This window comes from Aulostomus chinensis, chromosome 13 (assembly GCF_037954235.1).
Source record: "Aulostomus chinensis isolate RoL2024-O1b breed Wild chromosome 13, RoL_Achi_v1.0, whole genome shotgun sequence".
Lineage (NCBI taxonomy): Eukaryota > Metazoa > Chordata > Actinopteri > Syngnathiformes > Aulostomidae > Aulostomus > Aulostomus chinensis.
This window is the reverse complement of record NC_141332.1, coordinates 12747049-12771311: the sequence shown is the minus strand read 5'-3', so window position 1 is coordinate 12771311 and position 24263 is coordinate 12747049. Positions and strand designations below refer to the sequence as shown.

The window sequence follows — 24263 nt, the reverse complement described above, 5'->3', positions numbered from 1 at the left end:
TGAAAAGGTGTAAAAAGTAACTAGAATGGCATCGGGGGGTATATTTTTGGGGTCCATTTCTTTGGCAAGTGTTTTGCTATTTAAGTCCTTCTCACTTCTAATAATTGTGAACAGTGACACTCATCGGCTACGATAAGAACTACAACGATGTTACAACAGTACTACGCATCTCCCATGGGGGGCGCCAAATAACAGAGAAACCCCCACAGGGGGGAGGGGCGCAGCTCTACACTGCCTGTGCTAACTAAAGTCTATCAACAAGCTAGTTAGCAGTGAGCGATATCCAGGCTACCAGTGAGGCACAGACATCATTATGAGGACATGGACTAGCCGTTAGCTGACCCAGAATTAGTTAACAGTCGTCATCAAGCCGTGGACCGTTTCGTCTGGTTGTGTTAAGCTGCTTCATTCATGCGGTCGCCGGTGGACGGCGGAGTTTGAGCTCCGAGTGGCGGGCAGGTCATCAGCTCGCTGGGACGACACGGCTCTCTCACCGGTAAGAGTGTTTTTGCTTGTAGCATGCTAGCTAAGCTAACATAAAGCAAAGTGCTCAATTACATGCGTTTGACGATATTTATATTTCAGTTGACATGCTTACAACTCAGAGGTAGAGTTTATGACGTATGTGACGTTATTTGTTTGTAATGTGCAGATATCGCTGCAGAGTTAGCAAGGTTACGGTGAATAAAACGTGACAGCGGATGTAAATAGATGCAGGAATTGGCGTGTTATAATGTGGTTTGTTAAACTTGATAACCTATTTAATTAGGTCCACATGTTTGCTTTCATTGAGATATTCACACCAGTTCTGAAGTAATCTTTGGCGTACTTTCTGGCAAAATGGTGCCCAATATCTAACTTTATTGCCAGTGTACTCTTCCATATGGTGAACATGCATGTAACAAGTTTTTTTTGTTGTTTTTTTTAAATTCTTTCAGCTTAGTCGATGTCCGAGCTGCTCTGTAATGTTTATTGTAATTTTAACCCAATAGAAGAAGAGTATGGTGGTCCCAGACAGTGCCAGCGTGGTCCCTCAACCTGACCATGGTAGCCCTGCTGGCCTCATGGAGAGCTCCAAGCCCGGGTGCCAGGAGGAAGAGGAGGGTGGTCAAGACTTAGCAGGGGTGGAGCTGGAGGAGGTCCGAAAGCTTCAGGAGCTTGTTCATAGATTGGAAGTCCAGAATGAGACACTGCGCAACAGAGGAAGTAAGAACATCATCAACAGAGGAGCCTGCAGCCAGAGCAACCTTACTTCTGCTGTCAATATCAATGAGAGGCTGACCTGTGAAGGGATGACCAACACTCATTTAAGGTTAGGACACGGTGACGAGCTGGGGGGTCGAGACTTTGAGCTGTCACCCCCTCAGGACAGCAGCAGCAGCGGTGAAGAGATGTCCCCTCTTCCTGTCACTGACAGGCTGGACGAAGAGGATGAGGAGGTGGAGGAAGAGGAGGATCGGGGGCCATGTGGTGGATTTCTCACCTTGACTTGCAGCAATGGATTAGGGCAGACCCAGGAACAAAGCCAGACCCCTGAGACCCCCTCTCAGGAAAGTTATGAGTCAGAGACACTTGCAGAGAGCGATTCGGGGGTGGACCAAACGGCGTTGGATGAGGTGGACGTCCTAGATTTGGAGGACGAGTCTGCAGAAGTAGAGGACGAAGATAGTTGGTATGTTTCATCAGCTGCATTCATCCCTTTTTTGCTTGCATATCTGTAGCAGCACATAAAGTAAGTTCCAGGATATGATGATTTCTTTTACACGTGCCTGTATTCAGCCCCTCCAGTAAGATGAATCACTGGTGCCTTCTCATGGTAACCTCTATTTTTTTTTTTTTTTTTAGTGTGCTGCTCCCCCACAGGCTAGTGTAGCATTTGGTTATTTAAATGTAGAAGTACATCATTCTTGGCCAAGGAGACAGCAACTTCCTATCTCATCACCTTAACATTCAGTCTTCTATTTAAGTATCCTTGAATTAGGACTTCATTCCCTGTAAGATAGAAAAGTACTGCCACACAGTGTGATCAGATTGAGGAGCAGCTGACACGCACATGCTGGAGGGAGAGGCTGTTATTCATGTCATGACATTGAATCTCATTTCTTTAGACAAGGTTACAACAGGTGTGACATGCCTTATTACCTGTTTGGTGGGCTACAGTGTTAAAAAAGTTTATAGCTGCATGGATACTGCACCTGAATGTTTTTATTGAACCCAAGGAAAGATGTTTTTAATCACATAAAATATTGCTAATATTATTGCTAATCCGAGCTAATGCAGACCGATGTGAGTAGTATCTGCTTTTGTTTGTTCCAGATATTTGGTCAGGTTTATAAAAGAAACTCTTGTTTTGAAACAAGTTTAACTTTGGTCATTTCTTCTGATTGCAACTGGCAGCTTAAATGACCCAAAATGTAATAAGAGGTAATAACAGTAATAGAGGCCTTATTAAAACCATAAAACCATGTCAGGTCAGAGTAGACGTTTGTGTTGCAGCTGTGTACTCGGCCTGAGCTAAACCAGGAACGATATTGTGTTCCTGATAGGCAAATTAGCAGCTCAGCCATGAGGCTTAACAGCCAGACCATTCATGACTTATTTTCAGTTTCGCATCATTAGCCATACCATATGTGCTTTGTGAGGTTATCATAGCCAAAACATCCAGTAATCCCAACGACGACATAATCTGAGCTGCCGCATGGATAAACTGCTTTGGGTGGGATTGCACAACATGTGACCCCCCCAACCACCCCCCCGTGACCAGACTGCAACAGGGTCAAAAACAGGAGCATCAGAAGAGCATGCAACAGGAAATATTTACCAGAACAGGATCGGACAAGCCGGAGTTTTAAGCAAACGCCGATGGGATTTTTACATTTTATTTTGTATTATCACCGACAACAGCCTATTGGTCAACTGGAACCACATACTTCAATGTCGCCGACACGTCTTTTTTCAATGTGATGGTGTTTAATGTCTGCACCAGCATCTGTAGTCTCCCACTTGTTTGCTTCAGAATTCACAAGAGCGATATTTAATGGCATGATTTACGCCCTTGAAAAAAGTGTTAAAGTATCATAAGCGAGTGTGAGCCACAGACATCGTTACAAGCTGTAAACCCGCTCATAAACCCCGCTGGCTTTGGAAAAAGGGAACTAAAAGTCACGCAATTCAACCTAAACAAACCTCTTGATATTGAAACCACATAATGCAAGAGATATATTTCAACAGTTTTAAATGTGTTGAACGTTATCAAAAGTGTATCCATGGCGTTGCTCCTAAGTACATTCACAGCTCTTGTACTTTTTAAAGTAACCAATCTCGGTATGATTTAGAACTCTTCCATGAGTACTTAAAAAGTATAGATGAGTGTTGACCTCCAATCTATGATGCTCCTTTGCTTTATTACAGAGGGAGTTGATTATTAACCTCAGCAGGCGCAGTGTGTCATATCTGTAACAACAGATGATAAAGAACTGGGGCTCAACAACTCTTCTTTATCACACTGAAGCAGTAACATTTATGGAACCACATGAGCTGTGACGGACATGTGTGTCTCATGTGTTAACCAGGTATTGATGTGATCATTTTCCCATGTTAAACACAGTGTTTGTATGCTTAAGAAGGAGCTGCGCTCCAGTAGGATGTGTGACCTGAATATTACTCTCTGTATTGTCGCTTGCCCCAGTGGGAAATGGGTGCTTTTTGTGTTTGCCCAATGGGAAGATGATTTGTACTTGATTGGTTCAGAACCAGTCAGTCCGGGTCTTTGTGTATCCCAACTCAAAGGATCAGCCCATGTGACCGCCAGCTGAAAGCATGTGGCTGTCTGCCTTCACTGAGGCAAGACTCTGAGACAGATTCTGGCGTTCACATCGGCCCCTCGTAGATACGGAATGTTACGCTATGACACCCGGACCCAAATAGAAGAGAGCCAGCGATAAAGATGATAAATGTGTGTGTTTTGTCTCAGATTTGTGTGATTTCTATCAGAGCCGCTGGGTTGTTTGTTTGATGTGGGTTCCTCACATTGTTCTCCTGCCAGAAAATCCCACAATAACTGGGTGTGAGTTGTCGATACTAACTCATGTCTGAAGCCTGCATTGTGACAAACATCCTTAATGAACAAGGCATGCTCAACGCTATTAGGTGCATACCATACAGGCCAGAGGTTCAAACTAATCTTGTCAGCACTTTGGTGAACATGTTTCAGCAAAAGTAGATTAGACGTCTGCCTTTGTCTGCCTTCAGCTTCTACATCTCTGTATTTCTCCCTTTACACCAGACCGCTGTTCTCATTCCCCTCAGTGGTAATTTTTTTCCTTTCTCTCTTCAGGCTTTACGTGTCTCCTAAGAAACAAGTCGCAGATGCAGGCCCCGAGTCTCCGCTGAAGTGGTGTCGGCAGGTTCTGGACCACCGCAGCCCGGAGACAGAAATGGCATGTCGGACCCTGATCAGCCGTTTGGACCAGTGTATGCATTTAACAACTCATATACACACATTTTTACATCAAAATATTTAAATTCTCATTTTATTTGTTTTCTGACTTGTATTGTATTAGTATTCAATGAAAAGAAGGGCACAGGCGAGTCATTTTACATGGACGTCACAGGTCTAAGCTCCTTTTTATTACTTCCTGTTTCTATCTGCTGAGGAGGCGGAGAAATAAAGGTTTTCGTGGATGTTTTTCAGAGAACCCTCAACTTTTAGGAGGCTATCGACAACAACACCATCTGTTTTTTCCAGGTGCTTTAAGGTCTAAACAGGTTAATTTTCATTGAAAAATGAAAAGCAAATAAAACATTCAAGTCAAAACAATTTTCCAAATAAGTGAGGGTTATTGTGAATATGAAGGTCTGTAAGTCACATGCTCAGCCTAAATGCAGTGTTGCATCTTATAAACTGCTCATCTCTACTGTACACGCGACGGTGTTCAAGTGCTTGGGGTGCATGTGGACATGATGTGCGCATCGATGTATGAACAGAGACGTGTGTCTGATCCAGCACACCCCTGTCATCATTTATCCTGCTACTTCCTGCACACCACAGAACCTGAATAACAAAGCTATTCACACCAGAGCTGAATGACCACATGAAGTCATGGGTTGGATTAACACCCCCCCCCCCCATTCCCCCGGCAGCTTTCCTTTTTAAAGGGCAGCAGCATGAAGCTGCCTGGTGGCACAAAGAATTATTTAGCCAAACTGCACACAGTATCAGTGAAGTTGAGTAAAGTAAAAAAACAAAACAAATCTATATCATTATATTTCCATGATTCAAATATTAAAGTTTGTCCAGCAGACTCCTGTTTAATAAATAAGTCTTCAAATTGAACAGGTCATGTCCTGCTAACTTGTTTGGTATGCGATGCAAAAGATCGACCTGAAGAAAGTCTGATAGCTATCAGTTGTAAGAGAGCGTACGGCCACCCGGTGTCTCTGAGGTGGATGCACTCCCATCAGTGAACTTCTCTGGTTCTTGTGAACTGGAATGACAGCAGCAGTAGTACAATTTAATGACCTGATCCAGCTCCATTTCATGCTGCTACTGTCTTTGTCCCAGTGTATAAGAACCACAGAAGAATATAGCTGTATAGACACAATATACACTGTGCAGCATGTCTTATCTATATGGCATTTGTGCGTGTAAACCCGCTTATTTGCACCTTCCCCTGCAATTAAATGGAACATTAAAATGTTTTCGTACTGCATAAAGCTTTTCTTTAAAACACTGTATCGTCATGTGTCTTGTTCTGGTTTTCCTTGCACTGACTGTCTCCTCAAAGACTTGATGTTTCCTTTCCTGTTTCCTGCAGCGTCCAGGTGGAGGAACATGTACAGCAGCCCGTCAGCAGAGGCCAGCTCGGCAGGCTCAGGCCTGATCTCTCCTGGGTACCACAAATCAACTAACAAATCCCTACTAACCTGTGGCAGCTCAGGTATGGCATGACATTAACACACTCTGCTCCTCATGTTCTGGGCCTGACGTCAGTTTTTGTAAGGATGTAGGTCGGTGGCCGTGTGTGCACTAATGCGTCAACATTGTGTCCCCTTGGGGATCTGAATGTGACTGTCAAAGGCATTATTGCATGTTTTTCTGTTTTATCACATGCACTTGAATTTGCTACGCATCATTTTCCAAATCACACCGACAATTTTCCATTTCGATATTCTGCTTCCTGGGCAGGCAGAAGTCGCTTGTCCTTTCATGTTTCCATCAAAGCCGGGCTCTAGACTGCAACCAAAAAGGTTGAACATGCAACCTTTTTTTGGGGGAGTGTTTGAGTTACATTTAACCTTTTTGCATTCGTGCGAGAATACTACCATAACTAATTTGGTAACGCATGAAGAGTGTGGACATTTGAGATGAAAGCTGTCCTTTTTCCCTTCACTAGCACCACTTTTTTTCTTCCCCTCCTGCACTCTCTCCTGTCGAGTCAAACCCCGGGCTACGCCGGGTCACACTCTGCAACACCAATCACATCCATCCTCCACACAGCTGCGGTTTCCACTGGCAGAACCACACCGTGTTTGGCCTGCGTGGCTACGTTAACTTGCTCTGATCCTGTTGAATTGGTCACTGTCTCCTGGTTTAGGTGTTTGTATTATGTGTAGAGTACGTGGTTATATTACGGTCTTTTCTGTCTGTTTTTGCGATGGGGAGTTTGCACATGGTGTGTTATATTGAAAATTGACTGGATTCACTTTGCCATTTTGTGGGCACTCCCTGTCTTGCTCGATAAGTTCCGTGCAAAATGAAAGCCTCATGGGCCCGTTTGCTGCAGCGCCACCCCTACGCACATCATGCAGTGCCTGTCATACACTGTGCAGGGCACTTTATGGTATTGCTGCTCCCCAAAATGAAGCATTGCAAATTTAAAAAAAAAAAACAACACCTGAAGGGGGAGAAAGCTGATGTGAGCGAGAGTTGAGGAGGGATGCTGACTCGGACTCCTCCAAACAAAAAAGTAGCACTTTTAGCCTCAAAGCGCAAACCTGCCAAGTCCACTGCATCACCCGCAACACCGAGCTCTTCCCAACAGCTTTTCAGATGTTGGAGGAGAGATATTGTTCAATGGAGGAGAATCAACTGCTCATCAAGTAAAATATTTTGCAAATATCAAGTTTTGAGGCATTGTCAGTATTTCGCGGAGTTATGTAAATTAAGAAATGTATTAGCATTCATGTGCATTGATTAATACCATGTCGTAACCCCCCAAAAAGTGCGCAACCACATCATGTGCTTGTGCAACCAACTGAGAAAGTTGGTAGCACCAGTGCAACCAGTGCTGCCAGTGGAAAAGTTAGTTTAGAGCCCTGTGAAGTAAACTTCTTCGTTAAAGGTAAACCATCACACAAGGTTTAATTTTTAGACTGTGTGTTTGACATCAGGGTGGTCTTAAATCTTAGAACTGTCTGAAATAAAAAGTATCACGTCATGGATGTCCAAAAAAAAAAGTCTAACTGGCGGCTTTTTTGATTGTAAAAGTTTCACTTGAGTGTTGCAAAACAGTAACATTGGTACACTTCGGAAAATGATCAGCAGTTATTTCAAGTGCATGTATTTTTACTTTCAGGAATGAATAAACAGATTATTTTGAAGAAGTTCTGTGCTGCTAACATGTGTGAAATGAATAATGTTGTTGAACTTGTTTTCACACTTAGTACTGTTAATTTTGCACTGCTGTGATATCTCTTGGGCGGCACAATCGTGCAGTGGTTAGCACTGCCGCCTCACAGCAAGAAGGTTCCAGGTTTGAGCCCCGGCTCCAGCACAGGATCTTTCTGTGTGTAGTTTGCATGTTCTCCCTGTTCCTGTGTGGGTTCTCTCTGGTACTCCAGCTTCCTCCCACAGTCCAAAGACATCAAGAGAGGACGAGGCTGATTGATACTCTAAATTGACCGTAGGTGTGACAGTGAGTGTGAATGGTTGTCTGTCTCTATGTGTTGGCCCTGTGATGGACTGGTGACCTGTGCAAGGTGAACCCTGCCTCTCGCTGAAAGCTGCTGGGATAGGCTCCAGCCTCCCTGCGACCCTTAACAGGATAAGTGGAGGAAAATGGATGGATGGATGGATGAATGGTGATTGCTCTCATTGTCTGACGGCGTCTTCACAGTGCAAAGACCAACAGTGCTTGTGTTGTTGTCCAAAAGCTCCAAATAACCAATCTGTTATTGTTATTTTTTTTTGCATGGATTGTAAATGCTTGGCTTGTGGGTGGTGATGCCATCTAATCCCAGAAATATATAACCATGGATTATAATGTCAGCAATTATTTGATTATTGACCTTATTGTTACCATGGTTTTTTTTTTTTTAAGTAGAACAGTTGATGATTAATCCTGTTTACATGTTACAGAACAAAGTTATACAAAAAGTAGATGCTATAGAAGATATTTGCTGATGAAGCAGTTAACTCTGCTTTGAACTGAGTTTGTCCCACGTGCTGATCATGTGTCAGCACGTAGTTTGATTATGGTTTGTATTGCAAAAAAAAATTCTGTCCTGATACACACAGCTGGTGCAGGTTGATGGTACTTACACACTGCTTATTTATGAACCTGAGTTATAAATGATACTGTGATGTAACCGGTCAGTTCCTTTAATCTATGGTCCAACATCTGCTGCTGTGGGACAGACAGAACTTTCCTCCAGCTTCACTCTCAGCCACTGCCTTTTTTATGGTTCTCACATTGCAGCACCATTATTCCCTCAAGGGGGAGAACCCTGCAGCCTCTTAAGTCGTCATTATTGTTTCTTTTGTTGTTCAAGCAGACCTCACCGCAAATTCCTTTTCTCTCTGATGATGGTTGAAATGGTCTAAGAGTAATTTGGTCATACAAGTCAGTAATTCTTTCATATGTGACAGGCGTCACAGGCATGCATTCAGCCCTGAGCTCCCAGTCGTCCATAGACAGTGAACTCAGCACATCGGATGACTCCATCTCCATGGGTTACAAGCTGCAGGACCTCACCGACGTCCAGATCATGGCTCGCCTACAAGAAGAGAGTGAGTCGTGTTGTTGTGCAGACCGTGTGGTGTCACCTGCAATTGTGTTACCTGGAGGGGTTTTCCAGAGGGTGTGGTTCACCTCGCCTGACAAAAGCTGTTACTTTAGCTCATCCTTGTGTAACGAATAACCAGTCAAGATGGTAAGTTTAGCTTCCATACCCTTTGATCTTGAATGAAGGAAATGAGCTGAGCGTGACTCTGTAAGCAGAAGGAGAGACGGATAGAAAAGGGAACATCTACTAGTGAGCAGCGAATGTCAGTTACTGCATTAGCCAACACTGAGTGCAATTTGCCTTTCTATGTGTGACTGAAAACCCACAATTTTCCTCATTTTAGGGTTAGCAGACTTGGTTTCTGCCAAATCTGCTCTCTGGAATACCCCTGTGTTTGTCAGAGGTCAAGTACAGTTCATGGTTGCTGATGTAAAAAGAGGCAAAACGAACACTGCACTAGAGCAAGCCATTGTTAGTGCAAGTATCTTTGTGTATCTGCCCCCTGTTTGCTTCCTTTGTAACATCTTATTTTCTCTGTCAGGTCTGAGGCAGGATTATGCCTCAAGCTCAGCGTCAGCATCGCGCCGCAGCTCCACAGCGTCTCTGCAATCCCTTCGGCGGGGAGGCACCTACAGCGACCAGGAATTTGACAGTTACAGCCTGGAAGACGAAGAGGATGAGTTCTGCTCGCTGCCCCAACGACGGCATCGCTTCACCGCCTCACCCTTAGGGTCACCCCGCTGCCTGTCTCCCTCCACCTCCAACCACGGTCAGGAATATAGCAGCCGACTCGGGGCCCCACGCACAAGAACACCCAGACGATCCCTCCAGGGCCCCAGTGCAGAGCTGCTCAAGTTCGCCAAGAGTGAGGGTATGCAAAAATCTGGAGTAACGCTACTCATAGACAGCGATGAGGGTAAAAAATACATGATTTGTTGCTTAATGTGTTGTCTATGTGTGGTTCCAGAAGAGTTGAGGCATAGCATGCCTAACCTGGCCCCCCGCACCAGCCTACGTTCCCTGGAGGCAGTCAGAAACAGCCGCAGCATGGAGGCTAACCTCCAGAGTTCTGGCAACCGCATGTCCCACTTGACCCACTCCCCCTCCACAGGTAACCCCCCCCCCCCCCCCCCTCCCTCCCTCTCACCTGGACTTCACCACTTGTGCCTCACTTACCCTATCCCTCTAATATATATGTATATATACAGTATATGCTTGTATGTATATGTGTGTGTGTATGTATGTGTCTGTATATGTATATATGTATGTATGTATGTGTGTATGTATGTATATATGTGTATATATGTATATATGCATATATATATGTGTATATGTGTATATATATGTGTATATATGTGTATATATGTATGTATATATGTATATGTATATATATGTATATATATGTATATATGTAAAAAAGTGTGTGTGTATACATACATATATGTATGTGTATATGTATGTATATATATGTATATGTATATATGTATGTATATATATACACGTATGTATGTATATGTGTTTGTGTGTGTGTGTGTGTCCTTCATCCTGCCACCTCACCACCTCTCACCCTGTGTCATGCAATACAGGAAAGACGCATGTAGGTTGAAGTAAAATATAGTACAAGAGTAACATTGCAGGAACAAAAAACAACAAGAAACTGAATTTCCCAAGACCAGCTTTTTCCAATCAAAGACCAGGTGACAGCAATATTTGCAACTGCAGGGTGCTTAAAGATAGCGTATGTCTGGCAAGGTGAACTGAGCTAAACCTAATGTACAAAAGAGGCCTTTTTTTTAGTGTTAAACACAACTACCCCCAAAATAACTGGCCTCTTAATTGGCCCATGCTACAGCCCTCCAGCAGGTCCAGTGCATCACTGGTGACTTCTGATGAGAGCTGCGACTCACTGAACTATGAGGTTTAAGCTCTGTTTAAGAATAACTAATGATAATTCATGCTTTGCATCATGAACTATATGAATTAAGGCTGCGCGGTACATGTGGTAGACGGTGAAAGATATAAATTTGGCCTGCGGTAGAGATTGTCGCTCTACCGTTCTGTTGTCGATGATGTCATTGCACCTGCCTCTAAATGGCTGCAAGCACAGAGACAGTGGAGCAGGAGGAGCTGCTTCAAAAAAATGGTGCTACGTCCATGATTTGGATTTGGTACAGGATTTTTGGTCAGCCCTAGTACTATAACTAGCCAACATTCAATCAAAGTTGTAAATGTATGCAATATGGCATTTTATATTTCAAACTTGACCCACTATCATCAAAATGAATTGTTGATCTGATAGAACAAAACACTTGAGTGCATGTTACCTTGACGGTCTGACTCTCCTACCCCGAGTGCACGAGTCATCGCCTCCAGCCACTTTATACCATCAATGGGTCGCAACTGGAGTTCCACAACACTTCCCATAGTTTTCCTCCTTTCCTGACATACCTGGTCATCTCCCAGTAACCCTCCTTAGCTCTCTCTTAACCTGCACCATAACTCCACCACCTTGCTCCAAACGTACCCTTGATAAACCAGAGCTGCTCCTTATGCAAAGCTTGCCTACAACTCATGGGGTTTGGAATTTAAACTGCAGCATATTCATTTTTGTGTGTGTTGTTACTCAAGACCGATTGATGTGACCTATAATATTGGCTGCTTTATTTTCATAGATATTTCTGTATTGGCTTATAAGAAAACTCTTATTTACACAACATATCTCAGAAAAAACAGGATGTTTGGGGTCATTAAAAATTAATATCCACTGAAGTTTATTATTTCAGTGCACTGATGACACTTAAGTTCAATAAACTGTAAAATATTCTGTCTCCATTCCATATCTTGCCCTAAGTTTTTGATGAATACCTTTGATGGATCATTGGAAAAATACGACTATTTTCTAATGTTGATAGATTTTTTTTCTCGCTGAATTTTGGTTGGGCTCTAGTTATGTTACAGCTTGTCTTGATGAGCCAGTGTGGGTTGAGATCACTCTTCCTCTTCTACTGAAGGTGCAGCTTGCAGTCGACTGCGCGGCAACGGCCAGTCTCCTCTTTCCCTGCGAGCTCCAGTTAAAGCCGTCACTCCTGTGGGCTCCATGGCATCTCGTCAGCCCTCCAGAGGTTTGCCTGTTGTCCAAACACCTCCCACTGGAGGGGCCCGTAGAGTCCAGCCAACAGGCTCATCCAGTAGTGGAGCCTACATACCTGGAAGAGCCTCGACTGGGGCGGGCAGGCCTGTAGTGGGCCGAGGACAGGCTGGTCCATCAGCATCAACCAGGAGTAAACTTTCCCAGCCGCCCAGGAGGTGAGAGCTTCTGTCCAAACTCACGATTCTAGATATCGCTCTTTTGTTTTTGAGAGTATTTGAAAAGTTTTATGACTACTCATTTCGAATGAGTCACACGACACATAATGTGGCCCAAAAGGGAGTCGTAAATCTGATCAGTGTCCCTGGTTGATGTCACTGGAGACATGGAGAAACTGAGGAATGGTGTTGGGCAATAAGATGAGACATGATAGGAAACATTCAGCAAAACCTTTTTATGTATGTTTATGTGATCTGGTGAGTCTCTCAAATCTAACTGCCTGGTGAGGTAACATGATTTGGGGAGACATAGAGGAGGAAAGAGCAGGAAGAAGCATCCCAGTCAACCCATGGGGGGGGCATAACTGGTGGTTCTGCCGTTGTTTTTTGTTTGTGGAGTAAGTTTCATGTAAAAGAAGATAATAAAAACTATATATTGAACATTATTGTACTCTCTTACTTGTTTTCATGATTACAAAGTTGTTTTTCAGATTATGTAACTATTTTTAGTACTGATAAAGACTACCTCCCTCTTTCATTGACAGGTTGGGAATGGCTAAAATCTCAGACGAATCCTGGAAAGATGGCTGCTACTGAGTCTGATCGGCGATGAAGGATGTTCTCTGCTGAAACCCTCACTTTGACCCCCTGTTGTGAAAACAACACAGCCAACATTTCCACAAATTGTGTTGTACATCCTTGTGGTCTTTTATTGCAGGATGAGGCACTGGATTGCACTGGATTTAGTCGCGACTCATCTCTTCCCCTTGCATGAAACTTTTTGTCAACCCACACACAAGGGACGTGTAGGCAGACATGAAGGCACAATCCTGTCATCGTACGGACCAACTCAGAGCTTCCACAAGATTTACTGTGTCAATTTTACTTATTTTTTTAATGGTTATTGTGAGAAACTGCTGGAATATTAAGGGTTGTAATTACTTTGTCGTGTGGTGTTATTGATATGAAGACAATTTAAATGAAGTTGCTGGTTTGTTCATCTTCTGTGTGAATTCCTGCTAGATGAAGGTGCTGAGTGTTGCATGCTCCATTTTGTTTTTCCTCATCCCTTTCATCATTAAGTAACTGCAATATGACAGATCTTCCATGTGTCGCACAATGATCTGTCGTGTGAAATATGACATGATCTTAATATTTGTGTTGTATTTGTATTTTTTGTTCTTTGCTCACACAGCAATTGAACTCCTGCATTGCACCACACTGCCCTTATATTTAAAGAAAAAAAAGGATATGGTTTGTGCCAAGGTGCATTTTAGCTGCAACACTCCTATTCCAGATATCTTAAGTTGTTAAAGGTACTGTTACTCTACTGCATATCCAGTGGTAGATTTGAGTGTTTGGAAACCACTGTAATAAAGAAAATGTTTATGCACGCAGGCCTTCTGCCTTAGACAATTATGCACCCTCATGAGTGCATATGAAACTGTAATGAAAATGATCAATAAAGTTTACCCTGAAACTACATTTGCATGTTTGCATCCAAGGCTAACCAGTCCCTTATCTCTGGTATATATCTTGGGCGGATGACCAAATGTTCAACTCTACCCACCTCTTGTCACAAAATGGCCTACAGGCCTCATCTGTGCTATCAAAGTTAGAGCTCGTACACTGCAACCACACGAAAATGGTAATGACTTTTTGTGATAAGATTAAATTTTGAATCTAAAGATTGGGTCGTGAAAATGTTCCCATCAAGAGGATGGCGGTTAATGTAACTCTGCTCTCTTATGCATGACGCAAATAGTAAGGGATCAGCGGTAAACGAGGCCACGCATTGTCTGCCCCCCGCCCTCCCTCTGCTTGTCAGGAAGCAAGCTGATTGGCCGAGGCCTAGCAAAGAGTGCCCGGGGATCCAAAACTGCAGGCCGCACTTAGCTTACAGTCAAAAATAAACCAAAACAATAACAGACATAACGGAGAAGGGGGAGAAACACCGATAGAGTCGGAAGACGACGTTATCAGGTAAAATTGCTTCGAATCAATTAGAAAGGCGTGAGGTATAAGACACAAGGGCCCAGTCGGCCGTAGCGGGCCTCTTTCAGCCTTCTCTAAAAACAACATGGAAGATAATGCGGCACAAGTAGCTCTACTTAGCTTAGCAAGCTAGCTAGCCAAATGGGCGGCCGTCGCTGCGCAGATTAGAGCGACAGTTCATAAATTCCCATAATAAAGTGTATGGGGTTGTTGTCTGTTGCATCGACCTTAGCAATAATAAATCACTAAGTGCGAAGGGCGCGCTGACGGTAGTATTTGATCGGTTAGTGAATTCCTCGCGTTAGCCACCATGCTAAATCAAAATGGCGCCGTGAGGAACAGCCGTAGCTTGTTTGCTAGTTAGCTCCAGTGGGTGGAGGGCGGTAGCCGTCCTGGTAAGCATTTCATAACATCTGCGGCAGTTTTATTGGCGGCCATAATACCGTAGCATGTTTAGTTCTGTACGGAGTTCAAAGCACACTACCGGTATAAACAGTGTGAATAAACTATGCTGTCATTGAATTATATATTACCGTGAACATGATCCTAAAACGCTACTTCACATCACTGCAGAAATGGCATATTTGATGTATAACGAGCCGTCATGTGACGACAATGCTTTTCCTCCTACAAAATAATGCAGGACTGATCTTCTGTGAGCTAAGAGTCGCGCTGCCCGCGGGCTCGTCCTGCTGTACACTGGCAGAGCAACCTTTTGTTTCATGTGAGCCACTGCCATCAGGCTCAACTGGCTCCAGGTGTATAGCTTAATATCCTAAGGTGGATGTTGCCTGTAATACTACCGATAGGCAATGGATGGAGCCAGTGGTCAACAACATAGCCCCCTAGCACAGTGGCAGCTAACCGTTTCCTTCCTCCTGTTTTCATGTTGTACCGAGCAGATCCCATGTGGAGAGCATCAGTGCTCATATTCTAACGCAACTTTGTTCATACACAACTCTGATATTTCTAAATGAGCATACAAACTGTGACAAACCTGCAATATCCTCTGTTGTTATTCAGTGCAGTGCATATAAAGTTCTAATTTCATGTGCTTTTCTTTCAGAAGGATAATTTGCCTTGATGGAAGAAAACGCATCAAATGTCCCATTGATTTTATTTTAAGGTTCTGCTCATCAAATGTGAAGGTATGGATTTGCCAAATATGGAACTGTCGGTTGTTGCATTTAATTTGATTGCAAGTTATTCATGCTGACAAAGTTTTTATCATGATTTTCAGGGTTTTTTTTTCCTGAGTAAAGACATGGACCAAGGCGGAGGGGTGTTAGAGTTGCACACACAGGAGCTGAAAATGCCCCATGCTATGATCATGCAAGACTTCGGTAGGTGATCAAGTAACAAAACATGCTGCCCATTGTTTTTTAAATGGCACTTAATTTCAGTTTGTAATTTGGAAATCCTATATTCATCTTAAGCCCCTGAAGTTGAAATCAGTGATATAAAACAAATGATCTACTTTGGATGTTTTCCATGTTTTGAGACTTATAATATTCTTATACTGGGTGTTTTCTTGCGAAGCTCACAGTGCAGCATCACTTACATAAATATATTTTATATTACCATAATGTTGTCTGACATTAGTATGCAGAACTGTTATGAATCATTGTAGTCATAATCATCTGGTGTCTTTTTATATAAATGTACAGAAAGATGTGGATGGTTTGTTTTTTGTTTCTTTTTTTTTGTGTGTGTGATTTTGTTTTTGGAAATTCTCTCATATATCTTTTGTGTGCCACAGTTGCAGGAATGGGTGGTCTGGCTCACATTGACGGGGAGCACATTGTGGTATCTGTGCCCGAGGGTATGCTCCTCTCTGACGTGATGACGGACGAGGGCATCCTATTGGAGCATGGGCTTGAGGTGGAAGGCCTTGAGACCCAGGTGGTTGAAGGCCTAGAGACAGAAGTGGTTGAAGGCCTGGAGACTGAAGTGGTGGAGAGTTTACACACAGATGTGGAAGGATTGGAGGCTGAGGTGGTTGAAGGGCTGCAGACACAAGTGGTAGAGCTGGAGGCTCAGGTTGTTGAAGGCCTGGAGGGTGAGGTAGAAGTGGAGGGTCTTGAGGCACAAGTGGTAGAGGGTCTGGAAACCGAGGTGGATGTGGAGGACCTGGAAGCCCACGTTGTTGAGGGCCTTGAGGAGGAGGTTGAGGTAGAGGACCTGGAAGCTGAGGTGGTAGAAGGTCTAGATGTAGATGTAGAAAGTCTGCGGTCTCAAGGAGTGGAGAGTCATGAAATAAGCAACGAGGACATGGTGACCTCAGAACACAGTGTGATCATGCCTGAGAACATTCTGGGGACAGAAGTTGCCATAGAGGACACTCTCCACCACCACCATGTCCTAACCTCAGACCTCATCCAGGACCCCAACCACCATGTTGACATGCCAGACCAAGTGTTTGTGGCTGAGCTGCTCTCTGGGCACCAGGACAACACTCTGGACCATCAGCTTGTAACGGAAGGCTTAATGGTAACAGAGGCCAACGCCGAGACCATAATCCATGAACAGCTCCCCACCGAGGCCGTTCCCCTACAGACAGATGAGGATGATGATGCAAGAAGCAGCTCTGAAGATTACCTCATGATCTCACGTAAGACAATGTCCCATATCACTGCACAACTTGTATTACACGGAAATACAGTATTTATTATTTCTAATAACCCAATCTTGTTTCTGTCATGTAGTGGATGAGGTAGGAGAGAAGCTGGACATCGGAGACACTCCCCTTGAGATCAGCACTGAGGTAATGGAAGACAAGGAGTCAAAGGAGGAGGATGGCTCGGAAGTCATCAAAGTCTACATTTTCAAAGCAGAAGCCGATGATGATTTAGGCAAGTGACTGAAAAATCAATATAATCATTTCAGCAATATTAATATTCCATTTGGATTCCTCCATGTTGAACTGGCTTAAAAGCTGTGATTAAATCATTCATGTTCTTCCTCCTCCAGGTGGAACAGAGGTGATAACAGAGGATGATTACCAGAATGGCCATCCTGACCTTGAGGCTGCATCATCAGGCAGACTGGGAGTCGGCCGTGACAAGATGGTCTACATGGCAGTCAAGAACCATCCAAAAATAGAAGAGGATGATGAGGACGACAGTGATGATGATGACGACGATGACATTGGTATGTTCTTTCCTGTCACAGCCCCTGGAATGAAAGCTTCTGTTTTTAAAGGAGGCCATTTTAGTTGTTCATGAAAATGAAATGCTGGCCATTCAGCTGATGATACACTCTAAACTTGTGTGTACAGGTAATACCATTGATCAGGTGAAGAATGGAGCAGCTACACCATTTCTGCAAATCCGTGAGGGGCTAGCCAGCAATCGTGCCCTCAAACCAAAACCTAAGAAAAAGAAGAAAGGAGAGACGCGGCAGTGCCAGACTGGTAAGAGACTGTGAAAAATTCAGAACATGAGATTTCATCATTTATACTTAAGCAAATTACTTTACTTTATAGTGAAAGTTTTAGGTAAAGGTTATTCAGTGTTTCAACTTCCTCTTTCAGCTGTCATCATTGGACCTGATGGCATGCCCTTGACCGTCTACCCCTGCCACATATGTGGAAAGAAGTTCCGCTCTCGAGGGTTCCTCAAATGTCACATGAAGAACCATCCCGACCATCTGCTAAAGAAGAAGTACCAGTGTACAGACTGTGACTTCACCACCAACAAGAAGGTCAGTTTCCACAACCACTTGGAGAGTCACAAGCTGCTGAGCCACAACAGCGAGCGTTCACCAGAATACACCGAATACACTCGGCGCTACCATGAGTCCAGCCCCCTGGGCTCTGACAAGCTCATCGTCAAGGACCGGGAGCCCAAGTTACATCACTGCAAGTACTGCGATTATGAGACTGCTGAGCAGGGCCTTCTCAATCGGCACCTGTTGGCTGTGCACAGTAAGAACTTTGCGCATGTGTGTGTTGAGTGTGCCAAAGGCTTTCGCCACCCATCAGAGCTGAAGAAACACATGCGGACCCACACAGGTGAGAAGCCCTATCTCTGTCCGCACTGCGAGTTCCGCTGTGCGGATCAGTCCAACCTAAAGACTCACATCAAGAGCAAGCACGGTGCCGACCTCCCTTTTAAGTGCAGCCACTGTCCCCAAGCCTACGCCGACGCACGGGAACTCCAGCGTCACATAGAGGTGGTGCAAGGCCACAAGACCCATCAGTGCCCGCACTGTGAGCACAAGAGCACCAACTCCAGTGACCTGAAACGACATATTATCTCTGTTCACACCAAGGACTTCCCTCACCAGTGTGATGTGTGTGAGAAAGGCTTTCACAGGCCCTCAGAGTTGAAGAAACATGCTGAAACACACAAGGGCAACAAGGTGCACCAGTGCAGGCATTGTAATTTTAATGCTCCTGACACCTTCACTCTGAGTCGCCATATCCTGTCCTTGCATACTAAGGACCTCCCATTTAAGTGCAAGCGTTGCCGGCGAGGCTTCAGGCAGCCTGCCGAGCTGAAGAAGCACATGAAGACGCACAGTGGTAGAAAGGTTTATCAGTGCCAGTATTGTGAGTATAACAGTACGGACGCTTCTGGCTTCAAACGCCATGTCATCTCCATTCATACCAAGGACTACCCGCACCGCTGCGACTACTGCACCAAGGGCTTTAGGAGGCCTTCGGAGAAGAGCCAGCACATAGCCAGGCACCACAAAGACATGTTGATGTAATGTCGTTGTGCACACTCACAAAACGCACTCCTCTCTCCCGAGTCAATCTGTGTCACACACACCCAGAGGTAATTTTAGTGTATTAAAAGAAGTGGCGGATGTAGGCTGGTGAAGACAACACCATTATAATTGACGTTTGTGTTGTGATGGGTGTAAAACTCCGCCTCCAGGGGTAATGCAAGATCACATTTTAGATGGGGGGGTGAAGTGTAAAGAAGAGACTGTACACTGAGTGGGACGGCTGTAAATTGTTTTTTGTTTTGTTGCAGAAAATCACATATGAACATATATTCAGGGTTTCAAATGTCTATATTTTTATACCCACTCAGCTGAAATGCTGCAAGATGATGACTGTGTCCTGTACAACGGAAAGTGGTTTTGAACGTCATGCCAGTTCTTCGGATGAGGGGAACAAGTACAGGAGATGTCCGCCTCCATAGTACTAGCTAGTATCTCTTACCCTTATTAACCAGCTTTTACCCTGACATTTGTTTTCAACGCCATCTGGTCTTAAGGGGCGGGGCCATTCACCAGTCCATAAAAGGTATTTGAGTGATATTGACGTACATTATGCACCTTAAAAGGAATTTTGTCAGTAATTATGCTTAAATCATTTTTGGATTCCCACCCCCCCAATTCTGAACACTTTGTTCAATTAAATTAATTGTGACTGATACAGACCACCCTCTCTTTAATATGTATTTAAAGTTCACTCAGAATGGTCAGATCCGGAGTGGAGACGGACGCGGCGGTACATGAGCGGAGAATCCCTTTAGAGTACGCGTCTGACAGTTCCCTGCCCGTTCAAGAACAGGTGTATGATGTGAATTTGGCTTCACGTTTAATAACCAATCACATGGTTGTGTTGGACTGCCAGTGTAGGTTTCGTATGTGTGACATTACCTGTGACTCTGAGCTAACCATCAGATTGCAATCACGCCTTACATCTGCTGGTCTTAATCCCTTAAGCACTGATGAACACAGCAAATCAGAAAATAAGTGATTTTTAACTCTCAAACATGCTGTATCAATACCATTCTCTCAGAGATTGTGTGTTTGAGTCAGTAGAAAGCACTTTAATAACTTGTTTTTTTTTTGTTGGTTTTTTTTTTTTGTATTTTTAATTTCGTGTATGGGGTGTATATATATGTATATGTGTTATATATACATATATATAATATAAACCCTGTATAATAATAATTACAGAGCCTTGTGAGTTGGTAAATGTTAATCTCTAGAAAGTGGACACGATACATCCAAGCTGAACTGTCATTGGTGGGTGAATCATTTATTGTTTTGTTCCATGGAAAAGTGATCAGGTTTTGTGTTTCGTTTGTGCTCGCTAACAAGTTTCCCAGACCTTAGTCCTACAGCCGTACATAACCCAACCCAAATCCCAAATCCGGGATTATCCCCCTTGAAGTCAGTGGTCATCATATTGGCATTAGTCTTTAAAGTATGCACATATACTGTCTCCATGAAATTACTTGTGGTATATATTAAAAATCCCCAGATTTCATGTACCTTAGTCTATATTTTCTTTCAGTCTGATTGTGGATAAACTACTGGTGGGGAAGAACCAAAATAAACAATTATCTTTTTACGTTTCTTGTCCTTTCTGTCCAGATATCCAGTCATTGCTGAACATTTCAGTACAATTGCGTCTCCTTTTGTGTAAATGTTGGAATTCTTTCATGTAATGTTCCCGGTTACAAAGTAGTTCTCACAGGATTTTGATTCAACCCTTTGTTTTAGTCGCACAGACAGGAAGTAAAGCCTGATGACTATAACCTCTCGCTTTTTTACATGTATTGTGTCCATCTTGTCATTGGAAATCCCTCAGGATTGCAAAGACTTGCATGTTGCAGGAAATACATAATCTGTATGACTAAACTGGTCCGTAAGAGCTTATCAGCGCAAAAGAACATTTTCACAAGCGACGCCATGTTTGACTACACACTCGAATCACAGCACAGCACTTGAATTGTGAGGACGCCAGCATTGTTCTATCCTGCTGGTTCATCCACCGACCACATTCAAGGTAATACTGCAGTATTGCAGTCCTACCTTTTCAACCCTGAGTGACTTCCACAATGCTCTCTGGGAAATATTGTTCAGGACAGTTACATCACTGCATGGATAATCTTTTCAAGAGTTAGGGGAGGCTTAGGTGCACTTCTCAATCTCGCAGGCGCTATCTTCATCCTCTCCTCCCTGCCTCAGCTGGCAGAGAGAGAAATTTATCATCTGAATGTCCTGAACTTCAAGAGGCCCGGAGTTTTGCTGCGGTGGTCTTGCTGCTACCTTCAGTGATTGTGATGCAGAAATCTGTCACGTGTTCAGTGCAACAAGTATTTATGCTCATAGTTAAACGCATTTCAAGAGACAGATCAGAGCCTCTCCAGCTCCGTGGAAACAATTAAACAAACAAACATCGGGTCTATTGTCATACTACATGTTTTAGCTTTTCTTAATTGCGTCCAAATCACCTGGCTGGAAAGACTTCCTCGAAACTATAAATTAGTCAGGTGCATTCAGGATTAGAAAGTCAATAAATGTGCGAGTTTGAGACCTTGTTAACGTGCCTGTACCTGCTCAGTGAGTGGAGAACTCACATTTCAACCATGTACGTGAGTCACAGTAAACTACTCTCATCAAAAAGTATAAATACACTGAGATTAGAAGAATATATTATATAATACTAGAGAACTGGACCAAGAACCTCACTTGAGCATTCTAAGCTTCTTGTCACTATCAAAAAAATCTCTGATCTCCGGGGATAAATTCTTCCTCCCAACCTTCCCCTTATTTTAAGATGAGGTTTTTGTTTGGTTTGGTTTGGTTTTTTAAGTGCACTATCATCAGCAAAAAGCTGAGCCAGGGTAGCCTGTGGGAGAACTGTATGAATGCAAAAGTTTGCAGGCGTGTGTGGGAGTGTTCTCTACATTCATTAGTGACTTGCGTGTGCGTGCATGCGTGTGTGTGTGTGTGTGTGTGTGTGTGTGTGTGTGTGTGTGACTCAGTCTTACATCACTGAAACTCCTCTCCTCTTCTATAATGAGAAATATAACAGCCCCGGTCCCGCTCGGACGTGTTGCTGTGCTGTCTTTTCCACCTCTCCGTCATGGAAAGATATATGACGTCTCACGAGGAGGGAAATGAGGCCGTGAGGTTCATTCCGAGCATCGCCAACACAAATAGAAGCAGCAGCCTCTTCATTTTGTGTTGATCCTACAGAATATTTTATCACATACTGGTGCACTTGTTAGAGATCAATATGAAGAAAATCCATAAATTCCCTTCCAAGCAAGCAAGAATTCTTCCTGCCAACAGCAGCAGCAGTGAGAACATTGCTCCATCTCTCTGTGAACTGAACCAAAGTCTTTCCCCGATGGGTTGCGAGCCTCTTATCTGCCCATTTGGAATCAGCGAAGCATCAAACACACACCTAACAGCCTCCAAAGGCCATCACCGTGATGAGAATTGACAGCTGTACACACATAATCCCGCCGTTGCTAAAGGTCAAACTCATTTGCTTGATGTATTCATTTTGTCCATATTTCCCAGGATCAATGGGCAATGAAGTGATAAGAATGATGGAGCTGTCAGGTCGCATGCTGATGCTTTAATCATCTTTAAACCCGCCCAGGTGGTTAATAGATGAACCAAATGTTTTGGGTATGCCTCTGCACCAGATCATATGATTTTGGACTTCTTGTTTTGTTTTGATTCTGGTGTTACGGAGCATATTGCGTTTGCATGTTTCAGTGATGGGAATAGCAAATGGAGCTGGGACTGTGTCATCAGCTCCTCTCGTTGGCAGAGAGCACTGTCATATTACCTCCAGATCCTGACTTGGCCCACATACCCGGAGTCGTAGGATCCAGATTGTCATGGACAAGGCGGTAGCGCTGCGAGCCAGCTGGAGAGCGAGGAGGGCCCTCGGGGGAAATCAGTGCCAGATTGTTGGGAGACAGTTCAACTAGTCGGAGAAATGAGTGTGTGATGGACGGGAAGTGACTGCGATAGACAGAAATAAGCAGCCTGTTGACTAGAGTGGTCTCCAACTCCCCCCTCTCTCGTCTCTTTACACTGTCACCTCTCATCTGAGCTTGTTCTGTAAAAAAAAAAAAAAAAAAAGAAATGCTGAGATCTTGAGTTCTTTTTATTTCTTTATTTTTCTTGGACACAATCCCAAGTTCAATTATCTTTTTACATCCTAAAATTGCTGACGATGAAAGAAGAACACATCCATCTCCAGGAAAATTGAGCAGCAGCGCATAAAGCGAAGAGGCTTAAAATTGATTTCTCAAAATAAAAAGTCGATTCTGCAAACACTCGTTAGGGACGTTTTCTCTTGAACAAGCAGACTAAACGCAGCAGTTCCCTCTGGACAAGTATTTAAAGTCTGACACCTGGTTTGAATTCACATCCACTCACCGAAATATTAAGAATCAAAGTACGTCAACGGGCACTTGTTCTTAATTTTAAAGGTTTGAAAACTGTCTGTTTTTGGGTCAAATCTGACCTCTTTTCAAAAAGGAGGTTACATGTAAATTCAGTCTTTTACCCCCAGATTCTGGAAAGTCAGATTGAACCTGTGGTAATGAGTTGGAATTGAGTTTACTAAAAGGAAGTAACGTAGAATTTGGTGACAAGATGTCCATCCATCCATTTTCTACCGCTTTCCATTTGTCCCTGAGACAGATTTTTAGTAGTGCACTGAAAGTTTAATTTAATAATGATATGACATGTATTTTAGATATAAATGCCTTTTCTTTTGAAATGCATCATGTGCTATTAGATGTTTTCGTATTGCACAAGTTTTTTTTCCACCATTTACACACGTCGGTATTCAGGGAGGTCTGGAAGGTTTGTGTACTCTGTATCCATATTCATGCAGTGGTATTTATTTATTTAAAGCTGTCATTTGCAAACAAGTCATATTTCATTCCATCCATCTATTTTCTATCACTTATCCTGTTAAGGCTCGCGGGGGGTGTGGGGTGCTGGAGTCTATCCCAGCAGCCTTCAGGCGAGAGGTGGGGTTCACCCTGGACAGGTCACCAGTCCATCACAGGACCAACACATAGAGACAGACAACCATTCACACTCACAGTCACACCTACGGTCAATTTAGAGTATCAATCAGCCTCGTCCCCTCTTGATGTCTTTGGACTGTGGGAGGAAGCTGGAGTACCAGAGAGAACCCACACAGGAACAGGGAGAACATGGAGACTAGA

General features: G+C 43.6%; 2 protein-coding genes across 3 annotated transcripts; both read left to right on the top strand.

The window, feature by feature from the left end:
- The first annotated feature begins 204 nt into the window (after nucleotides 1-204).
- LOC147250914 (SLAIN motif-containing protein-like) lies at nucleotides 205-13805 on the top strand. 2 transcript variants are annotated; one of them, XM_086221382.1, is made up of 9 exons: nucleotides 214-496; nucleotides 993-1672; nucleotides 4337-4473; nucleotides 5817-5939; nucleotides 8870-9010; nucleotides 9548-9877; nucleotides 9974-10117; nucleotides 12018-12312; nucleotides 12858-13804. In XM_086221382.1, exons 2-9 carry the CDS (start codon nucleotides 1002-1004, stop codon nucleotides 12907-12909), a joined length of 1893 nt encoding a protein of 630 aa, XP_086077508.1. In that variant the 5' UTR covers nucleotides 214-496; nucleotides 993-1001; the 3' UTR covers nucleotides 12910-13804. The 2 variants fall into 2 exon arrangements, with proteins under 2 accessions (XP_086077509.1, XP_086077508.1); XM_086221383.1 differs by lacking the exon at nucleotides 9974-10117 and having other exon boundaries at nucleotides 205-496; nucleotides 12858-13805.
- Nucleotides 13806-14131: 326 nt separating this feature from the next.
- znf711 (ZFX family zinc finger ZNF711) lies at nucleotides 14132-20705 on the top strand. The gene is made up of 8 exons (XM_086221381.1): nucleotides 14132-14295; nucleotides 15374-15455; nucleotides 15548-15650; nucleotides 16067-16918; nucleotides 17013-17159; nucleotides 17278-17457; nucleotides 17585-17719; nucleotides 17840-20705. Exons 3-8 carry the CDS (start codon nucleotides 15572-15574, stop codon nucleotides 19018-19020), a joined length of 2574 nt encoding a protein of 857 aa, XP_086077507.1. The 5' UTR covers nucleotides 14132-14295; nucleotides 15374-15455; nucleotides 15548-15571; the 3' UTR covers nucleotides 19021-20705.
- The last annotated feature ends 3558 nt before the right edge of the window (nucleotides 20706-24263 follow it).

Coding starts and splice junctions, on each gene's coding strand:
- LOC147250914 (XM_086221382.1), top strand. CDS start 1,002: ATGGTGGTCCCAGACAGTGCCAGCGTGGTCCCTCAACCTGACCATGGT. Junction 10,118..12,017: donor GACCCACTCCCCCTCCACAG/GTAACCCCCCCC, acceptor CTTCTACTGAAG/GTGCAGCTTGCAGTCGACTG. Junction 12,313..12,857: donor CTTTCCCAGCCGCCCAGGAG/GTGAGAGCTTCT, acceptor TTTCATTGACAG/GTTGGGAATGGCTAAAATCT.
- znf711 (XM_086221381.1), top strand. CDS start 15,572: ATGGACCAAGGCGGAGGGGTGTTAGAGTTGCACACACAGGAGCTGAAA. Junction 16,919..17,012: donor AGATTACCTCATGATCTCAC/GTAAGACAATGT, acceptor TCTGTCATGTAG/TGGATGAGGTAGGAGAGAAG. Junction 17,458..17,584: donor TGATGACGACGATGACATTG/GTATGTTCTTTC, acceptor TTGTGTGTACAG/GTAATACCATTGATCAGGTG.